This window comes from Hemicordylus capensis, chromosome 2, assembly GCF_027244095.1.
Source record: "Hemicordylus capensis ecotype Gifberg chromosome 2, rHemCap1.1.pri, whole genome shotgun sequence".
Taxonomy (NCBI): domain Eukaryota; kingdom Metazoa; phylum Chordata; class Lepidosauria; order Squamata; family Cordylidae; genus Hemicordylus; species Hemicordylus capensis.
Window position 1 is genome coordinate 412,642,280 of NC_069658.1, and position 24,315 is coordinate 412,666,594.

Consider the following 24,315-nt stretch of genomic DNA (forward strand, 5'->3'; position numbering starts at 1 on the left):
TTTCTGTAGCCTGTGGGTACAAGGGGTGTCGTCACTACAATGGATCAAGTGGGGGGGAATGCCTCCAGGCCCGAGGGAGGGGGACCCACTGGCTCGGTACCAGCTTGTTCTTTGATCACCCCCTCGTGCTTCTCTGGAGGAGGTGGCAGGGCCCATCTTCACTTTTTATCTCAGGGCCCACTACAATCTTGCTACACGCCTGCTCAAGATTTGTAAGTCCCCTCCAACTTGCAATCTGTAGAATACTTTTGGCTGAACCTCTCCTTCCAGGAGTGGCAAAGAGTCCCAGATCAGAACAGTGGCATATAGCTTGAGTATAAAGAATGTGCATCCTGAGGAAGGGGTAGAGCCTGTGATTTATTTTAATTCTCACCAATCCAGTCTGTTCAAAAATAGCATCCATAGGTAGGACTCATTCGTGGTTGTTAGCTGTTAACATACATCTGGGAGATGGGACAACTGTAGACATGAAGGATCTACTGGGGGAGCACCTAGACACAACTTTTAATTAAACATTCTGACCAGCATGGGCAGAGGGGAGACTGTCTTGCATTTCCTCTTCTATGGCTTGGTCTTCACTCCCAGCTCCCATTCTTCAGAATGGTTCAGAAAAAAAGAAGGTTCAGAAAAGAGTGAATGTAATCCTTCAGAGGTTGGAGTGGCAGGGGTTCAAGTGCACCTAGCAGGTCCTTTAACTTTCTTGAGGCCTTGCCTTGAATGTGTGCATCCTCTGATGAGAAGACAGGCCTCATTCTTTGCTGCTGCATTTGAGCAAGGGGGAGGCTATATGCTCTGATGAGAAGACTGCCCCCATTCTTTTCTGTTGTTTGCATTTGCGGATGAGGATTCTCTACTCATCTCCCAAGTAGTCCTCCATTTCAAAGCTCTTATCATAAAGGGATCTGCATACTACAAGGCCTGGTCGACAGCCCCGTTCACATGAATATCTTTTTCCATGGATTCTGCCCAGGGTTTGAGGAGAAGTGAGTCAAGGCCTGATCAAGCTTTGATGTGCTCAAGGCTCCTGAAACAGCAGCTGCTGGCAAGGATGTAGCAAGGACATCTAAAGATGAGTCTGTGTTATATAAATGTATGTTCTAAGCCAACAGGTATATCCAAAAATAATGTTCATACCTCATTTCCGCACCTTTCTGTGTAGTGCCACTTTATTAGGCCTAGCTGCTGCCCATTCCCTTGAGTCTGCATAATCTAAGGCTTCAAGCCCTGGAGGAGAGAGAAGAGAAGTGCTGGGAGAAGAGTCATCTGGGCTTCTGTAGCTCTCTTCACAAATCAGTCACCACAAAGATGGTCTTGGTTGCTATGCTGATTCTCTAGGATCAGGCCCAAGGTGTGCTAGTGGGGACAGGTGTGCTAGTGGGGACAGCTAGCAGCATACAACAGAAAATGAAGAAAAAGCTATTGCAGGGAAGTGGCACAGTGCCACCTCTGTCATAAGCACTGGTTCCGGGAAGTGGGGGCTTGCCAAATTAAAATGCTGTTGAGGTGATCTGGATGAATTTATCTGTGTCCCTAGTGCCATAGTTCTTGCAAGGCCTCGAGGTCTGCTGATAGAAAGAACAGTCTGCCACCTTCTGCTGAGGTAAGGTAAAGGTAAAGTGTGCCATTGAGTCGGTGTCGACTCCTGGCGACCACAGAGCCCTGTGGTTGTCTTTGGTAGAATACAGGAGGGGTTTACCATTGCCATCTACCACGTAGTATGAGATTATGCCTTTCAGCATCTTCCTATATCGCTGCTGACCGTTATAGGTGTTTTCAGCGGGGATTTGAAACGGCAACCTCTAGCTTGCTAATCAAGTCATTCCCCCGCTGTGCCATTAGGTAGTAAACATCTAAAGGCCACAGGAAGAAGCATGACATTTCTCAAGGCAATCTCCAGGCAATACAGTCTGCCTTCTATAGGTGTGAGAAGAGTATAACCCATCTTGTTCAATGGCACCTCAAACAACCTGGAGAAAAACTTAATCAGCATGTGAATGGATAATCCAAATGTATCCTATTAGAATAGGAACAACAATGGAGTGATAAATTAAGAAAGAGAATGCTTATTTAGGTAACCATAAAATACATCCTTTTCTATTTCTAGTTGGTCATAAGCATGAATCAAACTCAGTTTTTAGGCAAGTGTTCAAATAACAAATGCTTAAAGAATCTTGACAGGACTTCCATTGTTGAATGCTATACAAAATATTTGCAACGTCCTGTAATCTAGCAGCAGTCTCCTACTAAAAGAAGAAAATACATCAGATAGAAGGAAACACATTTGTTCTTATTCACATACTGCTTCAGGAGAGAGAAAGTGCTATCATTAACCTCAGGATTAAAATTTGCTTTACAAATCTACTTGTGGTGCTAAGGAATAATGTAAATGTAATAATAATAAAGTGCATCAACTAAAAACAATTAGAACTTGTGCAGCATGCACCTTTGAACCTGAAGCATTTTTCTTCAGATGCCCAATGTCTCATCAAAGCTGTGAACTGCATCAGGGCAGCTGAGACAATTTGGCAACAGCTGTGACTTAAGGCAATTCTGACACTCTTGATGATGGGCAGATGCATAAGCAGCACTTCTGCAGTTACTCCCATTTGCAGCAACAGGAGTAACCAAGACACTGTTGCTTGCACAACTATTCATCCCCAACAGCAACAAGACTGCATTAGGCATCCACAGCAGCCTTGATGCTGTTCACAGCATCAACCAGATGCTGCACATTTTGTCAGCCAGCATTTTAAATATTTTATTGCTTTTACTATTACTTTTTTGTCAGCTATCTTGATAGGAGATATATTCCATAAACGAACTGACAAGAATCCAGATGGTGTTACAGGAAAATAGGCAGTAAACTACACTTAGACTACGGACAAACCCGCACCATTTTCTGTTTATCAGTCTTTATTAGATACTGTGTGTGTTTTATTTTATGATAATGAACACTAGAAATATTGCTAAATGAAAAAAGTGAAAGATTCCACTGGCACTGTAAAATAAAAACAGCCAACCCATTGGCTCCAATCCAAAGTTCCATAATGTGTTAACATTGCATGCAACTCCCATGCAAGTGACATTCTCCATTGTCATGAATGTTAGGGACAGCTCCATTCACATGAGTATGCGTGTGCAGCATTGCCCTTGTGAAAGAAATCAATTTGGCCCCTCCTACTTGTGAAGGAGTTCCAATACCCATTTCACCTTCTACACTAAACCTCCACATCTTTCATTAAAATAAAAGCAAGTTGTACAGCAATAGCACATGGCAGATTGTTCTCTGTACAGGATAGGAAATTGGTAAACATTCTTATCTTTTTGTTCTAACAATTCATTGATATCCTTCATATTGAAGCCTTTTCTCACACAGCATAGAGGCTGCCCAGTAACTATTACAATATCCTAGATTCTCTTCTACTTTACTTTACTCAGCTGGTTGTCTTTAGGGGACTGTTAAAAAAAAATTCTGCCAGATTTAAGTATTTAAATCAAGCTATTCTTCAAATTAGCAAACTGGGGATTTTACAACCTCTAGAGGAATGTTTTATGAACATTTAAAAGAGTTTTAATTATTAACCAGTACATTCTATAGCAACTCAGAAACAAAATATATAGCATTTCACAACATATAATACATTAAAATTTCAATAAAGAATAACATTTTTCTTATCCAGAAATAAATTGTTTAACTTGGAGATTATTAGCTAACATAAAACTGCCTTAGACAATTGAATGAGACCACTGTACACAAGCTAGTGCATGCCCCATATAAGACAAAGAATTACAAGAAGCTGTTTTCAACACTATGGGCAATTAGCAATTAAAACAAATTGCCAAAAAAAATGTGCAGTACTGTATATACAAAAATATTTTTGTAACTATGCTGCCTAGAATTTACTAATTCTAAGGTAGGCAAATAGATAATGGCCACAAAATACATTAAAAGCATCAAAAGCTTAAGAGTCTTGACTTGGTGACAGAACTACTCTGGCATACAGTGATGTCACTGTGTGCTGTGACTTCACATGCTCAGGAGTGCAAGGCTCAGATATGTCAAGCCCCAACTTCAATCCTCATGACAACATCCACAGGATTTGCCCTGCTCTCCTTCACATCAGAGGTGGGAAGCAGAGTTATCCAGCACCATATCTTTGGTTCTGATATGCCTTTTAGAATGAAGGTCCTAACAGACTGTTAAGCTGTTGTTGACATTTTGGAAGCACTGCTCTTTGTGTACAATATAGAGGGCATTAACAAGTAATGCTGTTTTACAGGACTGGAATTGGCTAAGGAATGAAAAGTATTTAATAATTGAACTGCAAAAATGTAGCAAATCTATCAGCCTGCTTATGTTTTTAAAGACACTGGTTATTAAGGAAGAGAGACTAGAGAGTTCTAAAAAGTTATGAATGGTATGGAAATATTTTTCTCCCTATATTATATTATATTATATTATATTATATTATATTATATTATATTATATTTACACAGTCAGACAGGTGTTATTGACTGGTTTGTTTTATCCAGATTGAGTCCTTCCCAAGGACCTGGGATGGCTGAATTTTATTATCAATGTTGTTGCTGTTATTATAGATATCGTCAAAGAATATAGGCTGTTCTCAGTAAAGTTTCTTTTTGTAATTGGCTGATGGTGATTTCTGTGGCCCCTATGGTGTTGAGGTGCTCTTCAATGTCTTTTGGAACTGCACCCAGGGCGCCAATTACCACTGGGATTATTTGGGTCTTCTTCTGCCACAGCCTTTCAATTTCAATTTGTAGATCTTTGTATTTGGTGATTTTTTCTATTTCTTTTTCTTCTATTCTGCTATCCCCTGGTATTGCTATGTCGATTATTTTCACTTGCTTTTCTTTCTTCTCGACTACAGTTATATCTGGTGTATTGTGTGGCAGATGTTTGTCTGTTTGTAGTCGGAAGTCCCATAATATTTTTACATCTTCATTTGCTTCAACTTTTTCAATTTTATGGTCCCACCAATCTTTGGCTATAGGCAGCTTGTATTTTTTGCAGATGTTCCAGTGTATCATCCCTGCTACCTTGTCATGCCTTTGTTTGTAGTCAGTCTGTGCAATCTTTTACAACAGCTGATTAGGTGGTCCACTGTTTCATCTGCTTCTTTACAAAGGCGGCAGTTGCTGTTTGTTGTGGATTTTTCTACTTTTGCTCTTATTGCATTTTTCTTAGTGCCTGTTCTTGTGCAGCCAGTATTAAACCCTCTGTTTCTTTCTTCAGGTTGCCTTTCTTAAGCCATTGCCAGGTCTTGGTGATGTCTGATTTCCCACTTATATTGTGCAAGTATTGACCATGCAGGGGCTTATTTTTCTGCTCTGTTCTTGACTTGTTCTTTCTTGTAGGCCTGCTTTGTTTCATTGGTGTTGAATAGTTTCTTGTTATTGACCATTTGAAGTGCATCTTCTTCACTGTCCTTGATATATTCTTCAAGGCCTCTTTTCTCCTCCTCTACTGTTTGATGGACTTGCAGCATTCCTCTTCCACCTGAGCTGCGAGGGAGGTATAGCCTATCTACATCACTGCGGGGGTGTAGAGCATGATTGATGGTCATTATTTTCCTGGTCTTATGATCTAGCGTCTCTAGCTCTGCCTGGGTCCAGTCTGTTATTCCTGCAGTGTATCTGATAACAGGTATAGCCCAGGTGTTTATGGCTTGTATTATTTATTATTATTATTATTTCAATTTCTATACTGCCCTTCCAAAAATGGCTCGGGGTGGTTTACACAGAGAAATAACAAATAAATAAGATGGATCCCTATCCCCAAAGGGCTCACAATCTAAAAAGAAACACAAGATAGACACCAGCAACAGTTACTGGAGGTATATGGTGCTAGGGGTGGATAGGGCCAGTTACTCTCCCCCTGCTAAATAAAGAGAATCACCACATTAAAAAGTGCCTCTTTCCCAAGTTAGCAGGGGATATAAACACAAATACTTGGGTAAGCACTCTCATATCTCCTCCACAGTAGTCTACAGGGCATTTATGGAAGATTCAGGCTTTTCTGTGAAAGACAGTAGTCAATGAGTGCAAGAATGACTCTACCTCCAAGTACATTAAGGCATCTTTAGATGATTTCAGGATATATAAATCTTAATTCACTTGGAAACAGAGACCATTGTAACCTTGTTGCCCTTGCTGACTCTGCCATGGTTCGCAAATTTGATATAGTGCAATCGGAATTATCTGAGTCTAAACGGACTGAACCAGTTAGTCGGCTCTGGTGAGGAACACCACCTATTATTTATTTATTATTTTATTTATTTAAAATATTTCATTGTGCCTTCTCCAGGATAAAGCTCTGATAATCAAATCCTTTTAAGTAAGGACAGATATGGATTCCGTTCTCTTAGCCAAGCTAATCACAGTGATCAGTACCTTGGTAAAGGTTGCAGGACAAGTAGAGAGCCTAAAAATCAAAGCACAGTAGAGAGCCTAAAAATCAAAGCACGATATTGACAGTGCTATTATTGAAACAAAAGTGGATAAACTTCCCATGAGATGGTTTTATCAAAATGTTCATCTTTCAGATCTATTAAAGCAGTAATATATGGTCAGCAATCCATGACTATAGGTGACAGCATCTCCATGTGTTATGATCACAATCTTAAATGTGTTTACATACTTTAAAACTAGAATCAGTCATGCACTCATACTTTTGTGGATGCAAAAAAGACTACAGAATAAAAGCCAGTACCCTCTTGAGTGGCTGGAACAATTTTGTAGTATCAGATTACAATAGCTGCAAGACAGCCCTTTTCATTTGCTGTCTTTGCTGAATTTGGTGGGGAAAAGGAGGCTACAAAAGTGCTTTCTGGCAGCTGCTTGGACTTCTATTGTGATACATAGTGTCTAGCACCCAACTGCCTTTGAACGGACTTATCCACTCTAGGAATGAGATTGGACAGCTTCCCTCCCATTCTAAGAGGGGAGCACAGCAAGAATCAATCACACACTTTGTTAGTGGGCTGGCATTTGCGTAATTATTTGAGTAGAATTTATTGTTTTGCACCCCCTTTGTGGTCTCTCCCTACTTTGGCTGGAAGAGGATCTGCAAAACTACTGATGCCCCAAGGCTCTGCTGGAAGGTTAAAGAGAAGCAGCAGGAAGAGATTGATTTTCCTTTGGAACCAATGCAGTCAAACTCTTGTTATCTCAAACAGCCTCTCTATAGAAAAAACAGCATTATCAGGTGCGCCTTAGAAACTAAGTTAGTGCTCCAAAGTCTGAGCCAAAGGAACTTCCTATGCCAGCTCATTTGTTGCCAAGGTGGAGGCTGAAAGTTGGCCATGTCTAGAGCAGCATCCATCAGTGAGAGAGAGTTTTTTAAAAAATTAATGATGGAGTTTATTTTTGTCTTCCTGTGTTCTAAGCAGGGCTGATGGGGGGCGGGGAGAGCAGGTACAAATTACCGGGGTCCGGTGGTCTGGAAGGGGGCCTGGCCAGGGTGTGCATCTCTTGAGTCATTGTTAATACGTTGAAAATCTCTCCCACCCACCCACCAAGCCAGCCCCATGGGAACAAAGAGAGTGGGCGGGGATACCCGGGAGGAGGAGCAGCAGCAGAGCGGTAGGAGCTCTGCCCCGCCTGACTCCGCCACCACCGCCTCCTTCTCCGGAGCACCAGCATCAAAGACTGCGCTCAGCTCAACCAAGATGATCAGGGGCCTAGAGCACCTTTCTTATGAGGCAAGACTACAACACCTGGGGCTTTTTAGTTTAGAAAAAAGACGACTTCGGGGAGACATGATAGAGGTCTATAAAATCATGCATGGTGTGGAGAAAGTGGAGAGAGAGAGATTCTTTTCCCTCTCACACAACACTAGAACCAGGGGTCACTCCTTGAAATTGATTGCCAGGAGGTCTAGGACCAACAAACGGAAGTACTTTTTCACACAACACGTGATCCATTTGTGGAACTCTCTGCCACAGGACGTGGTGACAGCCAGCAACCTGGATGGCTTTAAGAGGGGTTTGGATGACTTCATGGAGGAGAGGTCTATCAATGGCTACTAGTCGGAGGGCTGTGGGCCACCTCCAGCCTCAAGGGCAGGGTGCCTCTGAGTACCAGTTGCAGGGGAGTAATGGCAGGAGAGAGGGCACGCCCTCAACTCCTGTCTGTGGCTTCCAGCGGCATCTGGTGGGCCACTGTGCGAAACAGGATGCTGGACTAGATGGGCCTTGGGCCTGATCCAGCAGGGCTGTTCTTATGTTCTTATGTTAACTCTGGCTTTTGCAGGGACAAGGCAAGCGGAGGATTAAAGGGAGTGAAAGACGAGTCCTAGAGCTGCCTGGAAGGCATTGTACTGGAAGAGACACTCCCTCATCCTCAAACTTAAGAGGAGACTTGGCTTTTCCCTCTTGCCAGCATCAGCCTCGATGGGAGATCTATTGAGTGCAAATGGCCATGTGGGCTGCAGCAAGGAGAGCAATACAAGGTGAGTGGTGGTGGGGCTAGGAAGTGCTCAGGAGGAGAACTTCAGAAGGGGGGGGTAGTGTCCCTGCTGCCCACTGGGGAGCTGCTGTCTCCTCTCCCGCCCAAACACGCAGTTTCAGCTTCTGAGCCCTGAAGAGAGGCAAAAGCAGGATAGTAGCAAGCGGATCCTCAGAGTGCAAAACCAGAGACAACACCCAGAGGGGCCCGGGCAGATTCAGTCTCAGGGGTGAAGCGAGGGGGATCCCCATTTATAAGTGGGCTGGCATTTGCAAGAGGAGGGACTGTGCATTGGATCAGTCCCTTGATGCACAGCCCCCAGGCATCTGAGATGGTGGTCACCTAGGATTTCCCAGAGCAAAGAGCATGTGGAAGAAAGGGTGTCAGGCAGAAAAGTGGGGAGTGGGCACCAGAAATAGTCCAGTGGAGATGCCCAGATAGTGGATAGAGAGAAAAGGCAGAAGGGTAGCTCCACGTGGGGCGGGAGTGGAAGGAGAAAGTGAGAGATCTCCCATACACTCACATCTCCCAATAAAGTTGTGATTTGAGGATTTGGGGTAACATTTTATTTTATTATGACAAAGTATATATTTTCAATTTTTTAGTTATTCTTTAATTACAAAAGGTTAAATGGCCTACATTTATATTTTATCCCAAAAAAAACCCCACCCAGTTTATTTTAAAAAATATTTCTAACTGTATTTTCTCTTAGTTTTCAAATAAACAAGATCTCAGTCAAAATTATTTTTAAAAAATTTAAGAATAAATATTTTCTTTTCCTATTCCATGTTTCATTTGTATGCCAGGCAGGGCATATTTGTGGTTTTGTTGTTGTTGTTGTTTGTTTGTTGCACATCAATACAAATCACATGTAAAGATTTATAGCTGCTCAGCCCTTGCTTGGGGCCCAAAAGAATTTCTTCACCGGGGCCCGAACCAGCTCTCAGCGGCCCTGGTTCTGAGGTAACCCAACCAGAACAGAAGATGTATAGCAAAGTAGAAGCTAGCCACAGAAGGGCTGAAGGCTGTACAGGAAGAATCCAGATTTCTTTTTTCAGTATTTTATTTATTTATTTATATTTTATATCCCGTTCTTCCTCCAAGGAGCCCAGAGCATTGTACTACATACTTAAGTTTCTCCTCACAACAACCCTGTGGAGTAGGTTAGGTGGAGAGAAAAGTGCCCAGAATCACTCAGAGATTCCCATGGCTGAATGGGGATTTGAACTCGGGTCTCCCCGGTCCTGGTCCAGCACTCTAACCACTACACCATGATGGCTCTTAGTACATTCAGTACATTTTCCTTTAGGCCTTACAGCCTAAATAGGTTGTAATCCATAAGCTTAGATAGTACTGCCATGACAGCATCCATCGTAACATCCACCATAAACATGCTCCCCTTGCCACTAAAAGGGGGCTGTAGGTAGCTCAAAAGTAAAGAATATGCTTTAAAAGTGGAAAGTTCCAGATTCAGTCCCTGGCATATCCAGTTCAAAGGGTCTCAGAGGGCAAAGCTAAGACTTGTCCCTGAGACTCTGAAGTTTTTCTGTCAATCTGAGAAGACAGTTGTGGGCTAGCTGGACTATTCTAGTATCAGGCAGTCGCAGTCTTCAAGAGAGGCAGAGCTAAAGGATAGCATTATTTACACTTTAAGATACTTAGCTGGTTTTTGAGAACATGCCCAAAGACAGCAGTATCAAGGGTTCTGTTAGCTCCTATTAAATGGTATTCAACACATATTTGTGGCTATGAATTGCAATAAAGATGTCCAATCTGTAACAGCAATGGATAAGCCTAGGGCATTAATTTAAAAACAGAAATTACTGACAATTCCCTATCTTCCATGGGAGAATCTGTGGTCAAATACAGTTTGGATAGGTGCCAGTTTAGGTAAGGTCCCCCTTCTCCACAAAATATCTGTCTTCTTTAGAATCTTTAGGAAGGGAAAGTAAATCATTAGAGGGAGAAAGAACTCATCCCTTTTAACAAAGATATGATATAAAATACATTTTTAAAAGATGAGGAACCCTATGTTATTCCTGTGATAACAAGTCCATCCCTTTATTTTCATCATAGAAGATATCCCCTGGATTAATGTTCAAGTCACCTTAGACCTCTTGGACTTTGAGAGGGAGTGATGACAGTATCACTATCAAAGGGTAGGTGTCCATTCTAGTCTGTAGCCAGGATGGTTGATGAAACAACAGAGACTGCTTCTTATGGAACCGGTAGGCACGCAAGGCAAACTGCCCTACAGGGTGATGAGCAATAAGGTTCAAACTTCATCCTTGGTGAAATCAGAGCTTCTCTTTCCCTTGCTTCTCGCAATGTAGATTACAATTGCTTAAATTACCTCATGACGACAAACACTTCTTCACTCCTCCTTCCCTTCTTCTGCTCCTGGAGCAGGTTCAGCACAATGCTTCTTAGTGCAGTAAGGAGCTTGACTAAGAAGCAACAACAAATGGCAGTCATAAAGAGTTCCTGCTCTGGTGGGGGTGGGGTGGGGGGAGAGGCTGAAAGGCCTCAAAAAGCACTGCAAATGGCAAATGAGGAGGAACCAATGCCTCCACCGTGCTGTTTCTAAGGCCAGAAGCTGTTTCTAAAGCCAGAATAGACTCAGAGGAACAACTACTCATTCTTCAGAGTGTCTTTTTTAAAGGCTGGGTTATACTTCCCTAAACTCTGAAGATATGCCTGAGATTGAAGGAAAAGGTTTCAGTAAAAGAGAGAGGTGTTTGCTGCCACCCCCCCCCCCAAAAAAGCCTGCTCAGCTCCTGTTGAAGCAAATGATGATGGAAGGCTGCAAGAGGAAGCGTGGCATCCCTAGACATGGTATTTTCAGCTTTTTGGCGAGTCTGAGGAGCAGTGGAATCATAATCCATGTTTTTGAGTGGCACCAAAAATAACCTAGAGAACCTCAATATAAAAATATTCTTGAGAATTAGGAATTGCTAGTGGGAAAATTGTAGTGGAAATTTGTAGTATTAGAAATTGGTAGTGGGAAATTCACAGAGAAATGGCTGTTTAATTATCAACAGGATTGTTGATAATTAATAATGTACATATTAAAGAAATACATTGTAGGAATTGTGAAAATAAAGTGTGCAACTGAGGTAATTAAGATAAAATTGACTGAATTTGCATGTCATTCTAGTTGTACAATGGAATTTATTTATTTCCGTATTTATTTTTCATGGACTGTGGAAAGAAAATTGGTAGTAGGACTCTGGGGGCTTGTAGAGGTCTTTTATTGTGAATTAGCTTGAAGAACTATCTATTTGTTTTGCTTTAGGGTACATTTCTGTGTAAAACTGAACATTATACAGTGTATTAAGGCCGGGATAATTCATAGCTTGCGTCTGTATAAAACCCTGGACCAATCTCTCAGCCTAAGCTACCTCAAAGGAGAGTTGTGAAGATAAGGGGGTAACCTGTGTACACTGCTTTTTGTTCCTCAGAGGGTGTGTGGGTGGGATATACATGTAAATAAATCAAGTGTTCTTAGGATCCTAGCCTAAAACAATGAACAAAACATGAAGAAGAAGAAGAAGAAGAAGAAGAAGAAAACACCTTTTAGAACAGATACAATAATGAAGTGCAGTGACTGTCATGATTATCAAGAAAACAAAGGTGAAACCAAAGCGTTACCTCTGCATTGTTGTAAAAAGCGGTACTGTTTTTTTCTTGCACATCTTCTCCTCGTGCTGTGAAGAAAGTCAGAGGGTAGAAATCTTTGTGTGCTGGTTGTTTTCCACTTGCCATCAATTTGCCCTCATAGAAAAGTTCAGATGTATAACTGCAATGAAGTAAAACACAAAATGAAATATGGAATCCATGCATTAACTTAAAGCCCAATGCTAAATAAAAGGATAAATAAAATAATGTTTGCAGCACAGAACATCTCTTGCTGATCCTCAGAGGAGAAAGGGAGAGGAAATGTGCAAATAAGAGGAGGGTGAACGACTGCTTCTTTCACCTGCATGTTTTTCCTACAGCAGCAGCGGAGGTAAAGGACCATTTTTCCAACTTGCTTTCCTCCTTTCTCCCCATCCCCACACACACAGATATCCCAGAGGGAGGAAAACAAACTTTTCTCTCTTTCTTACATCTTCTTCTGCCACAAGCAGGACGATGAAGAGGACTGTTGCTAAGCAACAGCCCAGATATTTATAGAAGAAGCAGCCGCCATGCAAGGCCATTGCAAGGGAACATCCTCATGTATCTACATTTCCCTTCCTTCCCATGGGATAGTAAGAAAAAGAACAAGAAAGTGGGAAACCTGCAAAATTAGTTGCTGATCAGGGCTGTGAACTGCAGATGTCAAATATTATTTGGTTAGACTGAATTGATTTCAGGTGATGTTTTGCATATAAATATGATGAATAGTCTGCCTTTATTATTATTATTTATTATTAAAACTTTTATACCGCCCTTCCAAAAGGCTCAGGGCGGTTTACATTAAAACACCATTAAAATCAGTTAATAATTAAAACAAAAATTATAAAGCATAAAACAATCATTAACAATTAAAAACATCATAAAACAACAATTAAACAACAATTTATGCAGTAAGAATTCTACTATGATTCACTTTACAGTATTCAAACACAGTTTGAGTAAAAAGCAGTTGTAAATAGATTTTGGACTGATATTACAAAGAGGCTCAGAGACAGAAACTAGTGGTATCAGAATTTGTATCGAGTTTTACATAATAATTAAATAATTAAGGAACACTTGAAATTCTCACATTAAAAAGGTCTAAAATTTAAAATAAGGCAGGATAGGGTGCAATGCAATGCAACTCACACACCTTTTAAACACATCATCATGAAACTTGGCCAGAATTTTCTGAAGCTTTTCAGATTGTAAAGTTGGAATGACATAACCAATTACCTGCCAGGAAGACTGTTATGAGTTGTGAGTGCATTTTAACTTCTAAATGTGGCTTTCCCCACAGTTTTAAAGGTATTCATAGTTTAATAGCTGAACCATCTTTCTGCTCATGTTTTAACTGAGAAATGAAGATCTTTAAGAAGTGTGTTGTGATCACGGAAATGATCATAGTGACCACCTTGGAGTTTTTACCTTATCTACAGAATAAATGCGTTTCTTAATGTACTTAACTGCTAAACATTTGCTGTAGACACTGATAACTTAAATAAAATAAACTGAATGTAAATATTTACTAAACAGGAGAAGAATTTAAACCTTAGGATTGTCTCCATGATTGCACCAATGCACTTTACCAAAGACTATGACTAAGTGTATTACAGAAACAACCATCAATTTAGCAAGGCAGAGTAATATAAACAACTTATGTGTACGCCTTAAATAAATAATCTAAAACAACATGAGCAAAATGATATGCTTGGAATTTGGTTGCTATACTTTTGCTTTTTGTATCTGAACAGCTTTGTAATTATTTATATTAGCAATATTTTTTTTTCATTTTCATTATGCTTGCCAAAAGAATAAACAGAGCCTAAATAATAAAATATGCAATAATTAAGATTTAGTGTTTTATTCATTTTTAATAATGATGATCCAAGACAGTATCACTTCTAAGGCAGCATTTCTTAGACCACATGGTTTGGGACAGTTCCACTGGTATTATGGGGGCTATCCCCTCAACCCCGCAAAAAAAAGGCAATGGTTTTATAATATCGTTTCACAGTAAGAATTAGAATTCTGTTATTTTTGTGAAAGGACATAAGAAGTGCGAATACATTAGATCCCTAGGATAAACAGGTTGCTTACCTATAACAGGTTAGCTTTAGGTGATCCAGTATCATTCACAATATGGGTAATGCACATGCGCAGTAGCCCCACAGAAGGATTTCTTAGCTCCTCTAGGCACTCTGAAGCTCTGCCCTTCTGCTGCCCAAAATACCAAGGTGCACTTGGTATCTTGGGCAGCAGAGCACCAGTAGCTCAGTTCCTGGTCGACTGCGAGAAGTCTGTTCTTAGTTGGAAGCATTGAAGGTAAGCGACTAGGCATAACATTCAAGCAGCGGGGAGGCTGGGCAGCTCCAACTATTAAAACCCATTTCACCAGAGCTGTGGATGATCCCGGATCACCAAAAGATCACCTTACAGGTAATCAGTCTGTTTACAGGTAAGCAACCTGTTTATCTTTATGGGGATCTGGGAGCATTCCCAAAATGTGTGATTAAAGAGCTCACCAAGAGGTAGCGGGTACAAGGATGTTATTAAAGAACTTTCTTTAAAACCACCTGTCTAAAATTAACCTCCACCACTGTTCTGATATCAATGGCATAGTGTTTTATGAATGGTAGGTTAGAAGACCATGTGGCTGCTTTATAAATGTCCATAACGCTTATTCCAGACATATGAGCTGCAGAGGTAGTCATAGCTTTGGTGGAATGGGCTTTAATAGTTGGAAGAAATTTTACTCCTTGAAGTCTGTAACACAGGAAAACGAGTGCTACAAGCCAATGAGAAAATCAAGATTAGTGAGAAGAGCCTGGGGAGGGTTAGCGGGGAGAGCAGGATTAGCCCGCTCTCCCCGCAGACAAGCAGGGCGGCAGCCCTGGGCGTCTGGATCGACCGCCTACACGATTGCTGGCTCCATTATGGAGTCGGCAGGGGCTGGGAGGATCGGGGACCGCACGCCCCCAGAAGCTCCAGCATGCCCTGCGCAAGCATGCAGGGCATGCTGGAAAGACCACCAAGCAGCCTCCCGGTCAGGGGGTCTCCTCGTGAGTTGCTGAAAAGCAGCCTCCCGGTTGGGGGGTCTCCTCGTGAGTTGCTGCAGTGCGGAGCCACACTGCGGCAACTCCCGATTTAAAAAAAATGGGTTTGTGGAGCGCTCACTCCGCAAACCCAGTTTAAGGGGAGGAGTAGTTTGGCGAGTTAACCACCCAGAGGCCACCAGGTTCGCCTGCAAGCCTGGTGGTTCTCATGGTCAGGCGAAATCGGGCTAGGCTCCCCTAGCCCAATTTCGCCTGATCGTGGGAATAGCCTCATTGTCCAGAAATAGTGTTGCCCTTATTGTGACCTTTGCAGGCAATGAACAGCCTCTTTGTCTTCTGAAAGCCTTTGGGTTCTATGAACATCCAAACAGTGAAGGGATAATTCCAGAGTGGAGCTAGGATTCAAGAAAACCACAGAAAGAATTATATCCTGGTTGACATGGAAGTCAGAAACAATTTTAGGCATAAACGAGGGGTCAGTCCTGATTACTATTTTATCAGAAAAGAATTTAGTATAAGGGTGAGGGTAACCTTAATGTAGTCAATTCACTGACCCTCCTTGCAGATGTTATAGCTACCAAAACGTCCATCCTTAGGGTTAACCATTTCAATGGGGCAGAGGCAAAGGGCTTCAAATGGTGCCTCTGTAGAAGAAGGAATACTAAAGAAAAGCCCAATAGTTCTATAGGTTTTCTCACTGGAGGAAACAAGTTGTTAATACCTCTTAGGAACCTCTTGGAGTTACGGTGGGAGAAGAGTGTTTTAGCATCCCAGCCCAGATGAGTAGCTGAAAGAACCATTATGCGGACTTTAATAGAAGAGTTAGAAAATCCTAACTGTTTCAAGCCCCGGCGATCATGAGCCCGATATAGGGGTCGATACTTCCCATAGCCTGGTCGGAACTTGGAGGACTGTCCCGAGGATAAAGGAGCAGCAGTGAATGTTTTCGCCGTAAACTTTGATTTTTTTAGTTGGTCCATGATGGCGTCTGTGGTGTCACTAAAAAGACCCGAGCCATCAAAGGGGAGGCCTTCGATCTTATCTTTCATGTCCATTTGGAGGTTAGTAGATCTCAACCAAGCATGTCTGCGTAGAGTGACAGCTGCTGTCATAGCTCTGGATTCGCTTTCCGCCAGATGTTTGGCAATGCTAAGTTGGCGACGCGTCAAATCTCCAGAACTCTCCAGGGTCTGATGAAACTTTGCACGAAATTCATGAACAGGCAGGACTACCAGGTCCTTTTCCAGAAGTTCCCAGAGGCCATGGGTATATTTGGCTGTGCAAGCAGCATAATTAGCTACTTTTATAGAAAGACAAGAGGTCGAGTATACTTTTTGCCCTAGAAGGTCCAGTTTCCTGCCTTCTTTATCAGGAGGTACCGTGTGGCACCTACCCGTCTTGGAAGAAGAGGCACAGTCAATGACCAAAGAATTGGGTGCCGGGTGCTTCAATAAGTATTCATTGTCCTTATCCTGAACTCGATAAAGGCTTTCAAGTTTTTTTGAAGTTGGGGTGGAGGTGTGAAGCACTTCCCATGCACATTTGGCGGCTCTCGTGATCACAGGCAGCATAGGCAATGCCACAGGGGCAGTAGACTGAGTCTGGAGCATAAAGTTATACAATGGGTTGTCTATTGTCTGTAAGTGCGAACTGATGTCTAGGCCTAGTGCTGCGGCCATAACCCGAATGTGCTTATGGTAAGCTTTAAGTTCATCATTTGGAGAAACATATGTCTGGGGAGCTACATCTACTGGAGGATCCACAATATTGCTGTCCTCCTCAGAATCCGATTCGAAATCGGAAGATCCGTAGTGTTCAGAAGGGGAGCACGGTGGTGGTCCGTCCTCCTGAGGCGGTGAAGTGGTCTGTGTGCCTTCCGTGATATTAGATAGCTGTGGGAGGGTATCCGCTTGAGTAGATGAAGAGCGAGTATCAGTCGAGCAAGTCTGGGAGGCACGATGAGAAATTTCCAGGTAGCGAGTCTGTGTTGCTGTAGAAACAAATGATCGTTGTAGAGGTCATTGCACAGCATCGTCATCTGAGCCATAAGGTTCCCCAGGAGACACCATGCCCATAGGAGCTTGGGGGTAGGTACAGGTATGCCAGGATAACGCAGACTGCACCTGGCCCGTGGATACAGGCATAGTAGACTATACTGTGGAGTCGAGTGTCACAAGTTGAGAAGGTGCAGAGTCCAAGGGCACGAAACCCCTGAACGTGGAGGTCGAGCGTCTACTCGACGTCGAGTCCAACAGAGAAAGGAGTGAGCAGGTAGCCGATAGTAAAGCATCTTCGGCATCGACGTCAATCTCGAAAGCAGGAGCCGAGTAGCGAGGCATCACTTGCGAGTTAAGGACAGGAGTATGTAGTACTGAAGCAGGAACTGCAATAGCCGGTGTCGATGGTGAAGTCGAGGACAGTGGAGTCGGAGCCGGCGACAAAGCTCGCGCAACCGGCCTCGAGACCGATGTCGAAGTGTACGGGTCCGGTTCCGTAGAAAGATCAGCAGTTGTCGATCCCGAAGGAACTGTCGACGTCGAGGGAATTGTCGACACCGATGGAGCTGCTGGCATCAACGGGGGTATTACAACATCTGGAGCCATCGACATCGTCGGAGCCTTTGACGCCGAAGGAGGCCTCGACATAGATGAAGAATGAACCCTCGGCGGCGACGGAGTACGAGAAGTCCGGCCAGGAGATCTATGGCGTTTACGAGGTGGAGACGACAGCAGATCTGTTTCCCGTCGTGTAGACGGAGACCGAGTATGCTCACGCGAGCGAAGGGCAGGTCTCGAAGGGGAAGACGACGATGAGGTGTTCGGCGTTGACACCGACTTCGGGGGCTTCGATACTGAAGCCGAAGACTTCGATTTATGCGACGGCACAGGAGACCTTCTCGACGCCGAATGCTTCTTCGATGTCGATGGGGAGCTCGAAGACTTCGAAGATCTGCTCCCCGCGTCTCGGGAAGGCGATTTTTGGTGGCGGCTTGATGTAGTCAGAGGAGCCGAACCCGATCTCGGGGGCAACTTAGGCGCTGAAGCTGATGTCGAGGGGCGTGGTGTGCCCGGAGTCGAAGGACTTAAGACATCATCATAAATGGCTGCACGGAGGCGCAGCGCCCGATTCTTTCTCGACTGCTTCGAGAAAGAAAGACAGATCTTATATGTGGAGACGTTGTGCTCCTCACCGAGACACAGCAAGCAAAGGTCGTGAAGGTCCTTCGAGGGGAGTTTCGCCCTACAGCCTTCACACCATTTGAAAGATTTTTTCTCTTCAGCCATTTTAGTGTTCGTTAGTCAAGTCCGTTCCAGGTCGAAGTCCAGGGATCATCGTAAGCCAGTCCGAGTCAAGAGCCAGGAGATATCCAGTGTCCAGTCCGAGTCAAATTCAATCAAGGTCGCTTTCCAGTCCAAAGTCAAAATCCGAGAAAATAAAGGATGAACTCTTGTTGAGAAGAGAGGAACTTTCCGACAACTGAGGTGGCAGACCGAGGTCCAAACACAAAGGCGGTCGGAAAAGAACTGAGGGACTTTGCACCAAAGGCGCGCCTTATATAGGACGCTGTAGCGTGGGGGCGTGGCTTCGGCGCTTCGACAAGCTCAGGCATGGCTACTGTGGGACTCCTGCGCAGGCGCAGAACCCATTCTTATGGGTATCGACGGATCTCGACCCAGATCATTCTGTATTCGGGATGAATTCCTATGTGAAAGCAAGCATCTTTCAAGTCCAAAGTCACCAGCCATTCTTTTTCTGCTAACAGAGGGAGGATGCCTTGTAAAGTGCCCATTCTGAATTTCTTTGGATAGATGAATTCGTTGAGCCGGCTTAAGTCTAGGAGTGGATGGAGGTCCCCATCTCTTTTGGGGACTTGAAAGTACCTTGAGTAGAATCCCTTCTTTTGCTCTTTTAGGGAGACTAGCTCTATTGCTCCTTCCTCTAAGAGAACTTGCACTTATTCCCTTAATTGTACTGGAAGGGCCATCTGTAGTCCTTGTGGTCTGACTTGTTGTATTGGAACTTTTGTTTCCTGTACTTTCTGAACTGGTGAGAATAAGTCTGTTGCGTAGAGGAAGAAGTAAAGGTCTTAGCCATGTACTTTGATCTTCTAATCTTCTCCATGATATCATCAGTTTGGGAGATGAAAAGGCCATCTCGGAGGTTTTCTTTTTTTCTTTCATGTCCGATCAAAGATTTTTAGATCGTAGCCAAGCATGGCGTCAAAGAGATATGGTTCCTGCTAGTGAACATGATTCTGTTTCAGTCAGAGGTTTCACTGTGCTCAAATGTTGGCAGGTTATGTCTGCTGACTTGGAAAGTACATCTTTAAACTTAGATGTCAGAGTTTTGAGAGTGTCCTTGAGGTCTTCTTTAAAACTTTCCCATTTAGAGTAGTGACATTTTGCCATACAGGTCATGTAATTAGTTATCTTTATGGAGAGGCAGGATGCCCAATACAACCTGTGCCCCATATAGTCTAATTATCTTCCTTCCTTTTCTACTGGAGAAGAATGTTTTCTACCAGATTTGCTAGTTGAGGTATAGTCTACAAGTGAGTTTGGAGGAGAATGGATGCTTTAAGAAAAAGAGACAGTCTCCCTCTTGCACCCTGCAAAAATTCTTGAGACACTTAGATGTTGAAGTTGAGGATGAGGGTGCATCCCAGGCAGATTTAGAGGAATTGGCAAGAACCAGTAACATAGGTAAAGCCACTGGTTGTGTAGCTGAGTTAGACAACATGAAGTCATAAACCAGGTCTTTAACTTCGGGGGCTGGAGATTTTAATTCCAAGCCCAATACTTTTGCCATTTCAGCTACTTGAAGATGGTATGATTTGGTATCCTCTCTTGGGGAGTTAGAAGGCTGGTTCAGGAACATTTTCTTCTGGCGAAGGCTCAGGATGCATGTTCTGTTTGTACAGAGGCTTCTTCCGATCAGAACCTGAAGTGTAATCATCATCTGATTTATCTTTTTCAGGTATTGCAAGTTGATTCTGAAACCCTTGAAGGAAGGAAGATCTGGACATCTGGAGATGGGTGAATTTGAGAATCCCCTGTTGGTCCTTGTGGATGTTCTAAAAGGGGTTGAGGAATGGGAGGTGGGCTTGAGGGCATGTGGTGGTGTTTTTTTAAGTACCAAGTTCCTTCTCAGGAGCCTTCCCCTGTGGAGTAGAATTAGCTTTGAGTTTTCTCAATTTCCACAGTCTGAATTCATCATAGTCAAATGGTAAGGATGGAGATAATATGAGAGAAGGATCTCTAAATTTCCCAAACCTGCAGATGTAACCCAGATCCAGGGCTCCAGGGGAGCTCCATAAGTTTCCTATAGGAGGAATAGCCAGCTGTAAAATAGTGATCTCTCTCTTTCCAAGGGTAAGCAGTTATGTGAAGGAGAGGAGGCTGGTGTTACTCTTGCAGGTGATGCTGATGGAGGTTTTGTGATTGGTAAATGACCAGTGCCCAAGTCCTCATCAGCATCCAAAGCCAGGGAAAAACCTCTGAAGGTGGAGCCAGATGGTGTGTTTTTCATAGAGCCCAGAATTGATTCTATATCTTGTAACAGGAGAAGATTTTTGGACATCAAAAGGTGTAGAGGGGAAATTGATGCTAAGACTACGAGTGAAGGTAGCACTCTTTGCTGCTGTGGTATGCAGGCTAAGCAGAGGAGAGGACAATGGAAGCTAAGTCATGGAGGTGTTGACGATTGAAGCTATGTCGCTGAGGTACTGTGCTTGCCAATGTGGAAGGCTGGGCAACAGGAGAGTGAGTTGTCCTCAGTACCAGTATCAATAACTATTCTAAGCTCCTGGTGTCAGTATCGGCATCAACGTTGGTTTTGAGGCTGGTGTTGGTGTCGATGTTGGGGGCGAGACTCGGGCCAACATAACATCCAAAACCTCTGGGGAAGGAGGCATTAGAGGAGACATACTGAACCATGGAAGAAGAAGGGATTTGATCCCAAATCTCAAAAGAACACTCCATGGATAAGGTATCTAAAGTTGGCGGTTGAATTGGGTTCGAGGGAAGAAGAGTTCGATATTTGTCCCACATGGTTGTTGACAATGGACGGTGGGCTAATGTCAACATCAAACGACTTGAGGTCTCCACTGGGGTAGTAGACTTTGGGATCAATGTCAAGGAGGAGGCCTTCTAATATTTAGAATCTGAGTGTGACGAGGAGTCTTCCTCATAACATTTCCACTTCTTATGGGTGCTTGTGAATTCTTCCCAGGGGTTGCAGGGCTTCTTAAAAACCTCCTTAGAGTGCTTCAAGCTGATGTGCTGGGTAAGGGAAGCTCTTTTGGGTAAACGTCTCGACTTCGAGTGTCAATGGTTGGGTGAGATAGAAGCTGCCAATGGCAAAAGGGAACATGGCACTGGTGTCAGAGGATGCAACACTTTTTCATTAAGACGCAATTCTCGACTTTTTCTGGTCTATTTAGAAAAGAGAGGCAGATCTTACGTGTCCAGACAATATGATCTTCCTTCAAACAGAACAAACACTGGTCATGCTTGTCCGACAACGGGAGAATCCCCAAACAAGATGAACACTTTTAAAAAGTGTTACGAGCATCCATGAGTCCGAAAATATAGTAAAGGTTGTGATCAAGAGCAGTCCTAGTTCAAGCCTTAAAATCCAAACCAATTTCTTTGAATTATCACAGGAACTGAGGTAAAGACGATGAGTGGACCTTAACGAGGCACATGCTGTGGCGGTGAAGGAACTGAGCTCCAGGTGCTCTGCCACCCAAGATACTGAGCTCACTGAGCATGCAAAGGGTGGAGCTTCAGAACGCCTAGAGGAGCTATAAAATCCTTCTGCGGGGCTACTGAGCAGACGTATTAACCATGTTGTGAATGATCCCGGATCGCTATAAAGATCAAGACATAATACTACTCTGAGATGGAGGGAAAGACAATTCATCTGTATATAGTGGAAACACCAACATCTGGATTTTGAATTCCAGAAAGATTCTGGATGCTTCTCTTCAAGCTTATTCCACTAATCACCTTTTAACCTTTAGCTCTGTCCCCTATAAGCTCACTGTTCCTCCATGCATCCTCCCTGGAATAAGCAGGAATGTATGCTGCCCACTATGCCTCCATCCTACTTCCCACAGCACTCCCCAAACCCAACTTTATTAATATCGGTCTTCACTCATTTCCCTGTTCCTAGATCATCTCTGTAGTTTCAAACCTCAGCCTGGATGCTGGATCCTAAAAACTGCTTCCCTTGAGTTTCCTTCACCTTACCAAGTTTCCTGGCTGTGACCACTGTTTCTGTCTTGGACCAGCAGCTAGTGTTAACAGATCCCAATCTTATCCAAATGTAAGTACTTGGGCCTGAAAGTAATAGCAGCCTTCAAGTCAACATAGAATATACGCTATTCCAATCACTATTTATTAACCAAATGTGAGTGGTCTGCTATCATGTTTATTTCATAGGTTCCTTTACAATAATTCTGGCAATAATAAACAATATAAGTCTTTCAAGATGAATTTGTATTTATACATAATACTGGAATTCCTTTGAGCAAGTTCTTAAGAATTGGCGTAGCAAGTAGGAGGAACCACGTAAAAACCATATCATCCTTCTGCTCTATATTGTTGGTTTCAAGGGCATCTGCTAAGATTCATGGTAAAATAATTTTCTTATTAATTAGCTTCCAACCTTATGTTAAAGGCAGTTTTAGGTGATTACGCTTCTCTTTTCAACTACATTTGGGAGTGTGATGGCAAAGGCTTTTTAAAAAGTTTTTTTCTCTCTGAGACACTAGCACCAGCTAAGCAAAAGTGTGATACAGTGAAAAAGTTCACACCTACTTGATGATAGCTTCATGGGAGCGATAGTTCTCACACAGCAAAATCCTGCACGGAAATTCTGCAGGGTAGTGTTCATAGAGTCGATCAAGCAGCGAGACATGAAGATTTCTCTCTCTGGCAAATTCACTGTAGACAAAAGGACTGAGCTGCAAACAAACAAAAAACCCAGAGAAAATGTTATTAATTTAGTTAGACTGCTAGCCTCCTCATTCCAACAGCTCTATAACTGAATTATAACCTCTGCAGAACATTATCTCATGCTGTGTTGCAAAATATCAGAAAAACACTAATGGTAAATCCATAGAAATGACATTCAATGTCTCAACCTAAAGTGAAAAAAACAAATAGGATGACACTTTATTCTTAGCTTACTTCTGTGCCTACAGGCAACAAAATGACATGATTATCCGTGTGTGAGACTCCTGTGGTTCCAAAGAACAAAACAGTGAGGTAATATGTCAAAACCGTTTTCATTTCATTATACTGGGAACCAAAATGGATAGTGTCCTGCCTCAGCCCCAAACTGAAAACTGGGAATCCAGCTCTTGCATATTGTTACTACATAGGATTCAGTATGAGGCTAAACAGTCCAATCCTGTGGATCTGCTTAAACTGCTACAGAGGCATGCTGCTGCCTTTTTCCAGGAAATCTCTTAATGCCCCAGTATTATCCACTGCTATACTACAGTATTGTACTATAGCCACTATATACTGCTATACTATAGTACTATATCCACTATATCCATCCAATAGGTATTTATTATTTCCCTAACCTCCCTTTAAAATAAGACTAACTTTCTTTTTTCCTTTGACTAAGAGGAGTTAAGTATTTACTGGGATGGTAGACCCAGTAGACAACTTTAAAACAGGCAGTACCCTGAGGTCACACATGGATATCTTAGGCCTTGTATTATGTGTGTTTAGGTTCATTCATACGACCTTCTGGCAGGCTGAGATACAGCCTATAATTTTAGTCTCTGTTTTCAACTCTGAGTTTCTAATTCAGTAATTTTTGCTATTTTGGGGAGAAGTGATGTATTGTTAGGTCCTGTTGATGCCATCTTTGGTAACTTTTGTTCTGGTCACTGTTTTGCTTTTCAGGAAGCCTGAAAAAGTGACTTGAATGTTTCAGTGACCTTAATCTGTAAGGAGCATTATTAAATTATGTAGATACAAAGTAGTTTTAGTTCACTAAGGGACTTTGGATTTTAGATCTATGTTCTAAAATATCTTTTTGCTGTTTTCTGCTTATCGGTGGTCTTTTGCCTTTCTTAGCTAAACATATTTCTCTAAACCACATGCAATCC

The 24,315-nt window shown here is 42.7% G+C and overlaps 1 protein-coding gene across 5 annotated transcripts in view; it reads right to left on the reverse strand.

Moving 5' to 3' along the window:
* The window catches only part of HELZ (helicase with zinc finger), a 236,890-nt gene that overhangs the window by 76,337 nt on the left and 136,238 nt on the right, over positions 1–24,315 (reverse strand). For all 5 annotated transcript variants that reach the window (XM_053295358.1, XM_053295360.1, XM_053295359.1 and 2 more), the window contains exons 18-19: positions 23,009–23,154; positions 12,121–12,268 (exon numbers count right to left, since the gene is read on the reverse strand). In XM_053295358.1, coding sequence (XP_053151333.1) covers positions 12,121–12,268; positions 23,009–23,154 — 294 coding nt within the window. The remainder of the gene's footprint in view (positions 1–12,120; positions 12,269–23,008; positions 23,155–24,315) is intronic.